The sequence below is a fragment of the Opisthorchis viverrini genome, assembly GCF_000715545.1.
Source record: "Opisthorchis viverrini unplaced genomic scaffold opera_v5_78, whole genome shotgun sequence".
NCBI classification, from domain to species: domain Eukaryota; kingdom Metazoa; phylum Platyhelminthes; class Trematoda; order Opisthorchiida; family Opisthorchiidae; genus Opisthorchis; species Opisthorchis viverrini.
Window position 1 is genome coordinate 251,635 of NW_008751734.1, and position 13,547 is coordinate 265,181.

General features: G+C 42.5%; 1 protein-coding gene across 1 annotated transcript in view; it reads left to right on the plus strand.

Moving 5' to 3' along the window:
• T265_04609 (hypothetical protein) overlaps window positions 1-12,975 on the plus strand; it is a gene marked incomplete at both ends in the record, with an annotated part of 29,933 nt that extends 16,958 nt beyond the window's left edge. Inside the window, 3 exons of the mRNA XM_009169391.1 lie at window positions 825-943; window positions 4,152-4,299; window positions 12,674-12,975. Of these exons, the coding sequence (XP_009167655.1) occupies window positions 825-943; window positions 4,152-4,299; window positions 12,674-12,696 (290 nt within the window). The remainder of the gene's footprint in view (window positions 1-824; window positions 944-4,151; window positions 4,300-12,673) is intronic.
• Window positions 12,976-13,547: the final 572 nt, after the last annotated feature.

Consider the following 13,547-nt stretch of genomic DNA (forward strand, 5'->3'; position numbering starts at 1 on the left):
GGGGGGGGGTGGCAAAGGAGCTATGCATTGAAGGCAATAGCTTTGATGCATGAGCGCCATTGAGGGCGCGACTGGGCCATGTCTGATAATGTCTCTAGCCATTAATGTGGCCCGTCTCGGGGTCCCCATCCAGGAAGACGGCGAAAATATTGATTCCCGAACTAATTAACCCATTTAAACTGTTATTTATTCGTACAGTCGACAAGAGATGAATAGCCAACGGAAAAGGTCTAAATTATGACAGCATTGTATGACCTGAGGAACCCAAACATCTGATATTTCTCGAGTCTAACTCTAGGTACACCAGAACATGACATTTCACTCAGCTGCAGGTGATCTTGGTGAGGTCTGATATTTTTTTCAATAGGTTTTACATCGTTCTTCAGATTCTTTTGGACAAACTGGCAGCTGTAGCCTAAAGTGAACCGTTTCTAGTTTGATTTAAAATGATTTGTCCGAAAGTGTGGTGATCCTCACTTGTTCTGGTTGCTTTATTCCATCTCACTCAACCATCAACGATGACGAAAAAAGTTTGACAATCACTGTTTCACTAATTTCGGTTATTAGCCGAGGGTCATGAGAGCTGGATTCAAATAAATATCCGTGTAAGTGTTTGAACCCCAGATTATCTCGGAGTTTCCATGCTTCATGTCTTTGAGGGGGGAATCTTCAAGGAATCTAAATTTTGCGACAACTGTTCCCTTGGCAGTTGTTCCAAATGGATAACTTGCTCTGTCTCCTACCACATAAGACATCTGTCTAACATATCGTCCATATTTGGTCACCTGGTGGTAATTCTCTTCACCCCCCTCTTCTCGCCACAGGTGACGGATCTCTGGATTTCGGCGAATTTCTTCGCGCAATGACCGAACATCACTTTCAACCGCCCGATATACTGACCTCAAGACAGATAAATGAAGAAATCTATCGTCGAGTGTTTGCAGTAAGTCGAGCGGTTTCCGCAGTTTAGAGAATACCACTTTCTGAGTTGGATAGGATCCGTTATTTTCCGGGATCAGCATCCAATGAAGTTTTGCACGGCCAATGGCGCGGAACCGGGTTATGCTATCTCCACAATTTTAAAAGCCACGAATTGTTGGCTTTATCTGAACTTGCACGGCAATTGGAGATACACATGCACCCTCCACTGAAGTGTTATTGCAGTCTTTCACTATATTGCGATAATCACTAGGTGACACGGAAGCTCCATCATGAGCGCGAGACCACTGTTCCTTCTGGCCTACGTGCTCTATTCTGTTTGAGCCAGCGATTTCGGTCGTATTGATCTTAATTTATAAAAAAAAACGATATGACAAACACAAATATCAAACTGTAATGACAAATGTGGGGCAATCCCGACTCAGCGTAGCGCATTACCATATGAAATTATACTCTTTTGAAGAAGTCGGTACAAATCACCGTGATAGGAATGAAATGTTTATTCTTATACACCAAGCGGGTTTCTGTATTGCATGTTTTCAAAAGAGAATTACCTTCGAAACTCGGCAATAGGACAGAGTGCACAAGATTGGCAGGATTTACAGTTACAGAATATTCAATATCCATAAAATGCCAACTATGAGGCAAGACTGCCCGGGAAGTTAGAACATCCGATCTCAGTTTGCTGTTGTCATTGAAGGGCGAGGCAATATGCATTAAGGTTGATTACGATTGAAGCTGGGTTCTGTGTCTTTGTGAAAGTTCGGTCAAGTAGCAAGAGGTCGAACAGCACTGTTCGAGTCCATCGAGTGGGTGAAACATATTTTTGCGCATAAGAACCTGCAGTAAGGTAACGGTAAGCCATGAAGAAGGGATATATATCCTTGAATCACTTTTAGGGTATCCAGTACAACTTCACGATCACGACAAATATCTTCCTCCAAACCGGTGACTGAGAATAGAGACTGATAGTGTGCATTTTCAGTGTAGCATTAATTTGTACCGCAAGTACGGTGACTAACAAAACGGTGTGTGGTGATCGATTGCAGAGATCAAGTCACGTGTACATGTATTGATTTTGCTGCGTTTGTTATCCCTATTAGATTTTAGTCGGCCAAACGTTAAAGCGGTAAAACTCTCTAGCGGGTTTGAGATTGTCATCCAAAAAGGCTGCCTTTGCATGACTTTTTTCAAATGAATTTTGATTCAAAAAATGAAAGGATGACATCTTTTGCCGTTGTGGTTGAGAAACGTGGCGAGCCTGTGTAGTAATAATCAGATTTCGTTGTCTGGCTTGTAAGAAGACAAAGGGGTTTTCATCCATCCAGGGCACTAATAAGAGACAAATAACAAGATAGTGTTTTAACAAGGAGAAGATAGCTCTTAAAGAGTTGTTTGTCCTGCCCTGGAGCCGTACTGACAACGTTTTAAACTTCTTCCGCGATTTGTCGTAACGAATAGGATTGTGTGAATATACTACATAGTAACCTTAGTTAATTTCATTCAATAAGATCTTACTAGTCGCCAGCACGTGAGTTCGTCAGCTGTGCCTCTGGTGTGAAGGTGCTGAGGCAGGTGTGCAATTTCGAAGTTTGTTAGATTTCATCAAAACAAAACGTGTGTTACATCCTCGGTTGTTTTGACTTCGTGATGGCGGAGATGTTCCCTCCCTGGAAAAAAAGCAAAAAAAGCGAAATCCCGAACAGTGAACCTCTCAAAAGAGGTCTGAACGCACAGCTTCCCTTGCTTTCCTGCATCACGTCTCTTGCTCTTGTGGTTGCACAATGAAAGGCACATTTCGGGATCAGTCAACGCGACTTCTTTGCACAATCGTTTGACGCTTAACGTGCGCGATGACTCAAAATCAGCTATGGAGGCAAAAACAGTTGTTTTTCTGCTGGTATAAACGTCAAAACCCACGTCTACCGTGTGCTGGAGAAGATCAGGTGAACTTTTAGCATGAAGCATTCTGAGTCGAAGGCATTTTGAAAATATCCAGCAATAAACGCTTCTCCGTCGGTAGGCTAATGTGTTTTCATCACACCGTGCCTAACCAATTTAAGCATTGTTGGAGAACAAGCTTCAAACTTACGGTCTGTGGTATGTTACAATTTGCTCCACTACTTTACGTGTCTGCACAATCCCTTCAATAAAAACTCGATGGTAAAACGATTCTTCCGAAATTAGAAAAGTCTAGAATGGACGGTCGCACTATTTCGAATCCAGACGCCAGTCGATAGGGTGCACCTAAATTTTGGTTTTTCGATTCAGTGGTCCTGAATTTCACCCTGTTGCTAGTTGACGATGTAGGCGATCTCCGCCAGGAGGTTCTTTTAATTTTATTTGAAGTAGGGAGTCCTGTAGATTATTTTGGCACTGCAACCAGTTTATTTTGCATTAATTAACCCCCATTTTATGGCATTATTATGAGATTTTGAGGTACATGCACTGCCGTTTGATGGTACTTCTGATTACAGGCTCTTTGTTGAAATGACACCGCTCAGTTTCCAAATAAGATCAGTCGGGTTTTCTGTGCAGGCGATAGATAGCCTCTAAATGCCATATAAACGAGGCAAACAGGCTCAGTTTCCAAATAAGATCAGTCAGGTTTTCTGTGCAGGCGATAGATAGCCTCTAAATGCCATATAAACGCACGCAGGCAAACAGAAGGTACCCACCCAACTGCGCACTGATGATGACTCTTCGTATGGTGACGAAACGTTTGCAAGCCAATTGCCAAGCTCGGCGAACAGATCAACAGCCACCTGATCAACCAATAGGTTTACTCAGCGAGTAGCTCATTGGGGCTCGAACTGGACCGAGCTCTCTAGATTTGTACTGTCATTACTTCAGAGGCCACGCAGATATGCAAAAGAGTACGACAATAAAAAGTGAAAACTAAAGATGCAGTTGAATTTCAAGAGGCACAAACTTACTAATGCATGGTTTGAAAGGTAAATCCTGGCATGACAAAGTCGCAAGCGGGCCCGATAAAGTCTAAAACCCATTGCCGATTCAGGACTTCTCAAGACCGATCAGTCCACACTACTACGCGATTGCGAGGGATGGGAGGTTTTGGCGAATAGGCTGGAAAATCAGAAGTTTTTATGTGATATAGTTACAGCTTGTACTGATCTCATTCTGAAACCAAAATACCCTTGAGCGCAGTTAAATAATGTTGAATATAACTAACCTTCCTGCTTCTTTTCTAGGAGTTCGATTGCGATGGCGATGGATTCATTGACGCAAAGGAGTTGGAAAAGACAATGACGAGCTTGGGAGAGACGCTGAGCCCTGAGGATATCATGGACATGATGAGAGAGGCGGATACAGATTGTGATGGAAAAGTCAGTTTCACAGGTGAGTCGATGAGGTCCGTCTTGGTTGAAGGTTGCATGGCCGGGACAACAGATCCTAGGCGAATCATTCTACACCACAGATGCAGGCAAGTCCTTCTGAGCAAGACAACGATCAATGTGTTGTCGATATCCGCAGTGACATATGAGCAGTGATCACTATTTGATGGGCGGATTACCCATGATTGAATCACTTAAAAGACGATGAGTTTCTCACTAAAGAGTAAATAACTATATGCCTAGGAGAAAAATGTACTAAAGCAACGGAATGCTACCTAGGGCGGTTGTTCCAGGTATAAATACGTGAGCAAAAGCTGTTGGCGACATCAGTGTCGACACTGGGTCTCCATTGCACATGCCTTGCCTAGGAGAAAAATGTACTAAAGCAACGGAATGCTACCTAGGGCGGTTGTTCCAGGTATAAATACGTGAGCAAAAGCTCGACATCAGTTCAGTGTCGACACTGGGTCTCCATTGCACTTTGAATGCCTTGTAGTTGCACAAATTTCACAGCGTTCTCAAGGTTAGTTTGTAATATTGTCATTTATTATTGAAGATCATGGTCACAAACACAAAAAAGTGAATGCAAGCGAAGAATGCGAAAGGCTAACAGGAGAATATGAGAGAAAGGAGAGAAACGTCTCGTTCGAGTTCATGCTACCAACGGTTCCAGTCAGATGAGATGAATCCCAACGTATGTAAAAATTTTGATATGGAAACACGCGTCTAAAGACCAACAACCGAAGAAAGGACAAACAATTTTGAATGCTCTTCAATGCGCGGTAAGCTCTAGCAAAATCATGACACATATCAGACACAAAGTGTCCGTCATACTGGGTCTGGTGTGAGATTAAATGGCAAAAATGTACATTCAACGTCACGTGCCACGCATAAAAGTGTCATAAGTACGCACAGAGCTCACTATAGCGAACAAACACAAGTCACTGACTGCGACCTTAGGAAGTCCCAGTCCAATAACAGCCTTAGCGGATTGAGCAAAGCAGATCCCTCAATAATAGGTGATCATCGGTTTGTGAACCAAAAAGTCGACATCACAACCGATTGCATGTAGGGCTGAGATTATGACGGGGGAACATTCATCAGCACCGTACCTCTGCTTCTTCTCATTCCACACGGTCACTCCGCCCATCCGAGACTATGCTGACGTCTATCACAGTTGCTCGGCGATTCTCTTGTTCGACAATCACCAAAACTTATTTTTACTTGCACCAGAAACAGACAAGAAAAGTTCACAGGGTTTTGGTAGTCTTAAATCAGTGACGAAAATCAACTAGTGAATGTCGGGCGAACCTAGTACGAAATATGCACCAAACTCCCCAGTTCGCCACAGTTTCCACGACATTAGATCGTCTGGCCACCATGACCATGCCGAGTGCTTCTAGCTCTAGTCCTGAGCAGGTTGCATCGGGGCTGGTCACCGCGGAGGAATACTAAGGTGGGCGTTAATGCTAAAGTCATCATGACACAGTAAGGATGGAAAGAATTTGGGTGGGGGGGTTGAACCAACCGCATTTGGCCCACCGTAAATGACATTACGTGGTATGATCTGTGTGTACGGTATATTCTGAATGCAAGAACTGACCGATGGGATGGAGTTGAAACGATCAGTTTTTTCAAAGGATAAAATGTGGTAACTATTGACGACCAGTGTCTGTTGTTACGTTTCCCAATGATGCCTTGCTTCTTGAGCTCAAAAGTTTGCCCAAGCTACTTAAATCAATGCAAAGCTCGGCGAAAACTCGACAGCCCCTTGATCCACAGCTGCTAACTGCAGGCAAATCGACAACATCTCAATGTTGTGCTAACATCATGTGCTAACATTCCTGGTTCCCTAGCCTTCTCTAATCTGATTTCATTATGGCGCCCCATCAAACCACTGTCAGACTTGCGAAATAAGATTTCGCATACCAGAAATGCTCTTATTCGTCAGAGACATTGCTGGTAGTTAACTTCTGTTCTATACTACGGTATAGAGTCAATAAATTCTGACCGATTCACCGAAAATTGCACTGTGGCCGCTGGCATTCACCTAACATCAATAAATGGGCGTTCTGAACAATCGCGCAAGCAGTATTGTGTGCTTTAGGCGGTACCGCCCTGATTTATTGTTCCTAAGCGGCTTATATTTCCTTCCGGCTTTCAGTGACATATCATTTGTGAACATTCAACCCTGCGTGGCATCATTACACCTCCGTCTGAACTTGTTTTCTGTGCTTTACTAGGCTCTGTATATATTGACTCATGTTCATTTCGTGCGAAGTGGGTTGAGTTTACTTGTTCCGAAAATTCCCATTTATAATAAGAACACAGATAGGTTGATGAGCAGGTTTTCGGCAACGTCTTTTCAAGTCGTACAACTGTAAAGGGTAAGAAAGCAATATTTAACATATTTGAATGAGTATGGTGTACATGAACAGGAAGTTGATTGGGAGACGACATTGGCTACCTATCAAAGAACAATTAGTTCAGGTCATCAACAGGCAGTGCTGTGGTTATGTATTCAACGCAGGGTATTAGTGTGCGGGGTGGTAAGTTGGACCATGGCAGGTACAACACACGAACAAAGCGTTTTTGCCGACAAAGGATCGGGTCGCGATGTCGTATGGGGATAGCTTCAGCCACTGCAATTGTGCGTTGCTGTACTGATCTGGGTGGATTAGCCGGCGCCTTGTGAATAACGCGGAAGCTTTGGCTGGGTATCACGTTGTGTGCAGTGTCAGCTAACTGTTGTACCATAGAGCTGGTTATTGTCCTCCTAGTTCCAGAAGCTAGCCAGGGTGGATTGTGTTCCTTCATTCTTTGGCCGAGTAGCCTAGTCGTTCGTCCGATGTATTCCGCTGTACAGCAGCAAGAAAATGAGTAAACTAACATATTTTGGGCATGAACAGGCACTCTATCTTTCAGATTGATTGAACTAGGTTCGAAGTGTTGAGGCCGGAAAAACTTTGTTCAATCTGATAAAATGTCTTGTGTTCACTAGTTTGGTCGTTATATCTCCATTAAACTAGAGGCCATTGTACACGGGTTTTCTTCCCATGGTGGCGGCGACGGTGTTGTCTTCTCCTTTGTTCAAGTGATTTATAATAAACTTGAGGGGCGAACCCGTTAGGACATTGGCGAGAGTCAGGATTCTAGCACCATGGTCCAACTCACTTCCCCTCATACATGTAACCTGTGCTGAACACACAACTACAGCACCGCCCTCGCTGACGAACTCAGGTCACCTTTTTGGTGACGAGAACTAATTGTTTTTTGATAGGTAGCCAATGTCGTCTTAAACTCGACTTTCCGTTCATGTACACCAGGTTTATTCAAATATGTTAACTACTGCTCTCTTAAATTTGCAACTGTATGATGTGAAAAGATCTTGCCAAAAACATGTTCACCAATCCATCTGTGTTCTTATTATAAATGGGAATTTTCGGAGCAATCAAATGTCCAGTAGTTCTTTACGTTCAAGTAAATTCAACCCACGTCGTACCAAATGAACATGAGTCACGTGCAATGTATACGGAGCCTAGTAAAGCGCAGAGAAATAGTTCGGACAGAGGTGTACTGCTGCCACGCAGTTTTGAATGTTCACAAATGATATGTCGCTGAAAGCCGGAAGGAAATATAAGCCGCTTAGGAACAATAAATCAGGGCGGTACCGAAAAAGTGGTGTTCAATTTGATCCGACTAAAGCACACAATACTACCACGAGATTGTTCAGAACGCCCATTTTTTGATGGTGTGGAGAATGCTGGCGGCCACATTGCAGGCAGCCAATGTCGTATCTTACCGGACTGCCTCTTACCACGCTCATACAAACGTGTTACTTGCTGCTGTAAATAACCTTTGCAATTGCATGACTAGAAAAAACCTTGCCGAGATCGTCCATATTTGATTGTATCGTTATTGTTGTTTTCAATAGTAGAATACTTCTAATATCCGGCTCAATTACTGGACAGTTTGTTTCTCTGAGCCTGGTTTTTGTGACAGTGTCAGCTTTTGCTAAACGCCTAACTGAAGAATAATATAGACTTATCAGGTCTTCTGAAGGTGGATATTGGTAGTCCTAGAATTAGCGAAGTAACAAAATCAGAACGGAACAGTTGCACTTTTGTGCATAGGATCTTGAACGCACCTTCAGAGTGACCGTGAGACATTGTTGGGAGGGAGGTCTTGCTATTTATATATACACGGCGATTACCACTTGTTGCCAATCCAGCTGGAACTTATAGGGATGGATCCACGCGAATGTCACGTGACTCTCTCATTTGTACCAGTGTCCTTCAATCAAATGTATCGTTACATCATACTTCATGGAGCACGTCAAAATAATGTACCTTAAGTAGGATAAGAATTTTCCTCAAAAGTGGAAAAGATACTTTTCAAAAAGGCGAAATGTCTCTAATCTGGAGGTAGCACTTGATGCTCAATCGATATTTGTTCGACAATACCAAAGTTCGACAAGGAGTAATATGACGAACGAGTGGGAAAAGGTTATATATATATGTATATATTAATATATATATAAAGGGAAGCGTTGGTGTTGGGGAACAAGTTTGCTTCCTAAAGGGGCACAACCTGCACGATTATGCATACGAAACCGATGAGCAGCAGCAAGAATTAAAAAACACAGATCAGGACTTATGGGGATTTCAAAGGAGATGAGGAGTGCTCAAAATGATTAGTCTAGCTTTGACGGGACATTTGTATAACATTGACGAGTACAATGCAAGGGAATAACTCGGGGGAAAAACCGCACCTTGTTAGGCAATGTGACTGGGACGAGGTCATTAACAGTGCTCTTCAGACAGAGAGAGAATCAACCGGTCAGGCGACTTAATGAGAAGGCGGAGTACTTAGCAGAGCAAAGCTTGCGTGGAAGGAGGTGTACTTCCACAAAAAAGAAAGCACTTAGCACACATCCAACCATAAGTCCATCTCGTTCCAGACCAGGCTAACCACTGTATCTAGTATGCCGAAGTTTGTTCCATGAACATATCTAGAGGAAGTGTAAACAAAGAGTATGGGGGGAAGAAATCACGTGGTTCTAATTACAGGGCAAAGAAAGGCAGACCAACTTTGAGTTGTCCAAAGAGTGTCCAGTTTCAAAAATAAAACCAGAATGGGAATGTTTGATGGTGCTGTAAAAGCATCTTCGTTGTACAAAAATTGCTGTTACTTTTTTTTCACCGTTCCATATCGGTTTAAGAACTAGAATAAGAAGACTTAAGATAAGTATAAAACTTGGGGTGACCACATCAAGACTGGTTGCTATAGTGGCGGAGGGTGCGAAGAGCGAGAAATGTATACGGAATTTATTCCGGATAAAACGTCAATAAGACATGGTTTCGCGGAAGATGAGCATGCAAGTGAACTTGCAAGGGACGGATTAATGCTTAGTACAATCACGAAAATATGGGCAGCCGAATTGAGCGGATGGTATTAAGGAAGATCGGGCGAAGATGAGGATCCCGTGCATATTGATTTTCAGCAGACAATTGAGTACGAAACGTTCGCAGCTACTGCCCACCAAGGAGTGTTTAATCAATACCACGAAAATGTGGTCCATCAGTCTTGAGAGAAATCAGTGTGACAATTAAAGATGACTGAGCTTGGTGGACTTCTATGATAGGAATGAAATGGATGAGCTAGAGTTAGCTGAGTAGTTCATGGGCCGAGTTACTGTGTGTTCATCGAAACCAACCTCAGCCTCTCAGCTGCACATATCTGGTCTTGTACGAGCTGGAAGTGCTTAAAATTCCTGTCCCCACAGATGGAGAAGCAGTGAGCTAGCCAGAGGGTGTTATTTGACTGGCTGAAGTGAATGTAGAAGATATCAGCCATTTTCGGGTACTGCTAGCAATTCAAAGAAAATGGACAACATTTAGAAAAACTGTGGCATCTTGATGCAAACATTCAAGTTTTCGAGATCAAGGTCGAATAATGCTACTCAATCTAAGGAATCCCTCTCGTCGACAGTATCAGCTGGAGGCATTAGAAGAAATCTATTTGCACCACAACAGTAACACACAGTCGATGAGACCACTTTCACGAAACTGAGACTGCTTTTCAGTGAATATGGATTGCGAATCGATCACTCGCCAGCAGGGACCTCAATCCCAATAAGGACGTTCATGATCAGATAACGATGACGGCCCAACTTAAGGCAGCTTATTTGATAGAACCCTTGAGTTCACTTCACGGATTGTGTGCGCTGCGTCATTCTGGACGATTGAAATCATTTCCAAAAACAAATATTGTGACATCTCCAAAATATCATCGCTAGAACCCCTAGTGGTAATTACACACTACAGCTAGATTGGATTTTTTCCACTGAGATAACCGATTGTGAAACCAGAATTTCCTAGTGTTGGGCAATCACTTTCGTTACAAAGGTTCACCATTTGCAGCTCGCACACAAATTCATTCAATTTTTCTCAGATTAGCAAAGCCGTTTTTGTCATGTCAAGCAAAACTGCAGTTAATCATAACATGCACCAATTTGTAAGCTATATTTTCGTCCATCTTGGGTTAGAAAACTACACATCTCATGACCCTCCCATATCCTCTCTGGTTTTTTGTCGTGATGAGATGAATTAAAGTGCAATCTGTTGGTACCAATCGGGAAATCTGTTTCACTATACTGTGTATACAAGATTGTTGAAAAGCTCAGCGTTCAACTATGTGCCAGACGGCTGGTTTGGAAAGTACAAACTGACCTCCAGAACGGTCAGAATGCCACTAGTACTCTGCGGTTCCAGATAAACAGACGGAAACTTAACAGTACTCGGCAAAGTACACGTCTTTTTTTAATGTGCCGTATGAACCTCGACTTGGCCTGACCTGAGAGACGGATAGAGTCCCTGTAGCTGATACCAGTGAGTCTCTAAACAATCACTTGTAAACTTGTGATGTTATGACGGGTCGAGTGGTAGATGTCTATTGATGAAAGTACAGTGGGAGGTGCTGAGGTGCTCACTGAAGATGTGCGCGATTCAGATATCACGTATCGTTCAAATTTTATCATGTTCTTAGTAAATTTGTAAATCGTTCAAACTCCCAAGAGTAGTCTTATCGAAGAGGGGTCACTCACCTGAACAAACCCGAACAGTATGCTGTGTTATCCCCAAATTCAGAGGAATTTCTACCCGGGACAGTTCAAATGTCCCGCTTTACAGAGTATTCCCATTTCGGAGGGATTTCTGTAGAGCGATAACTTTGAAAAGTCAAAGCGATCCAAGTTAAGGATCCCCACTTCTGTGCAGGTCAATTAAAAACTGGTCATTACTCCAAGGAATTAGGACACTTTCCGTAAAGATCATTTTTTTGCCCAAAAAAGAGACTACAACCTGGCGACTAGGTTTACGTATGTGCTTGGTTTGACTGTATTTGTTTTTTTTCTTCGACGAAACAAATTGTACACGCAGGCCCGCTTATCACACAAGGAAGCTTGGTCAAATAAGCTTCTACAAACTGGCACAATTCACCTGATATTCATGAAAGGAAATTTGACACCGAGCGAAATAGACCAATGAAGCATTGGCAGATAGAAAGAATGCTAAGTAAACTTGGTTTGCTATTTTTCAAAGTAACTCGGTTTTTGTTACAGTCACTTAACGGCCCTCACCATTTACAAAATAACGTTTGTATTCGTTTCTTTTCATTGGATGCCTTCAGACGTAAAATTCACCACGAAAAATGATCTAGAATGTTGTTTAGTAGGGGAAAATTTCTTGTTTCTCTAGATGCTAACTAAGGTTGACATTCAGGCAGAATCTCACGTGCAATCAATCGGAAACCGTGCCTGGAGACCCCTTATCAACGTAAAAAAAAGTCAGTCTTTGAACGTTGGTCGAGTGATCTCACTGTCACGATTTCCTTCAAACCGCAGATCTTTTCGTCTACAAAAAAGCATATTTGGTAATAAAAGCGGTAAATGCCAGGTGATTTTCATTATCAGAGAGCCTAATCTAATTCTCCCATAGTCGAATAACCCTGAAGTTTCACTGGGGAGAAAACGAGAAGGATAGAGTGAATACTTACCTAGTGCTACAGTACTTAGAGGTACTGTGAGGTTTTCGACAGCTTTAATATTGACAGTTTGCTCTGCGTATTTAAAACAGCATTTTCAGTTCTTTCTAGCCACAAACATAAGCATCGTTTTTTCTCGCGAGTGAATGCCAATAACCATAGTTATTCAGGATTAAACAAGCAGTGATTTTGCCTCGCACTTTAGTGAGTCATGCTGTAATCTTCAGTCCTTCTCACAAAAGTTGAGCAGAACATGCAGTGTTTTGAGCTAACTGATGAATATGCAGCGTATCTGACTTTTGGCTGTCTACTTTGAACTTTTCTCTCGCTTACAGAGTTTCTAAATGTACTTCAGTAACTGTTGGAACGAAATGAAGCCAAACCTCGCCCACGTTTGGTGTACATCTGGAAACGTTTTGAGCCCAATTGTACATTCACGGCCTTTGTTCAGGATAGCATCGTCTTTCATCCTTTTGTGAGACGTATCCATCTCCAATTTGCTCTACCTCTATTTCTTTAAGTTTGTCACAACAATCTGAAGTGAATCTTCTCTTTTTTAAACAAGGAACTACATTTTGTTTCTATCCGCAGATACTCAATTACGCAATTACGTTGCCTTATTTTAAATACATGTTTACAGCTCACAAGCAACAATCGCTTTCATGATCCTGGTGTCAGGTGCTGACAAATTGAAACAGTTACCGATAATAACAGAAACCTCGTTTCCAAAAGACCGCTTCACCCACAATTACAGAACCGATCATTAGCTTTCAATAAAAAAGGAATCCTGTTGAACAGAATTATTCAGTGCTTGTGACAAATTTTGCATCGGAACAGAATTGTTATCTGATTGGACCCTGAGCTTTACTTGAAGGCAGACTGGTACATTTCAGGCTGCGTTCTCTGCAGAGGCTGGTCCAAATATCCCAAAATTTGGGGCCACAGACTGTGAGCATCTTAAAGCGTGTAACCTTCATGTCATGTTCAGTGAGCTACTCCATTAGGCCAAGATTTTGGCTGAGCGTTTTCTGCATCAAGTCGCCTTTACGATGAACCTTCCTCAATCAAACAACTTGCCGTCCCACCGCTCCTACTGGCAAGGTGAAATCACGTGCCCTCTTTGTCATAAAAATCCGTAAAATTGATAGATACACTGATTTTTTTAGTTCAGTTGGTTCTTCAGTGTAAAATGTTGAGGCAAACCAACCA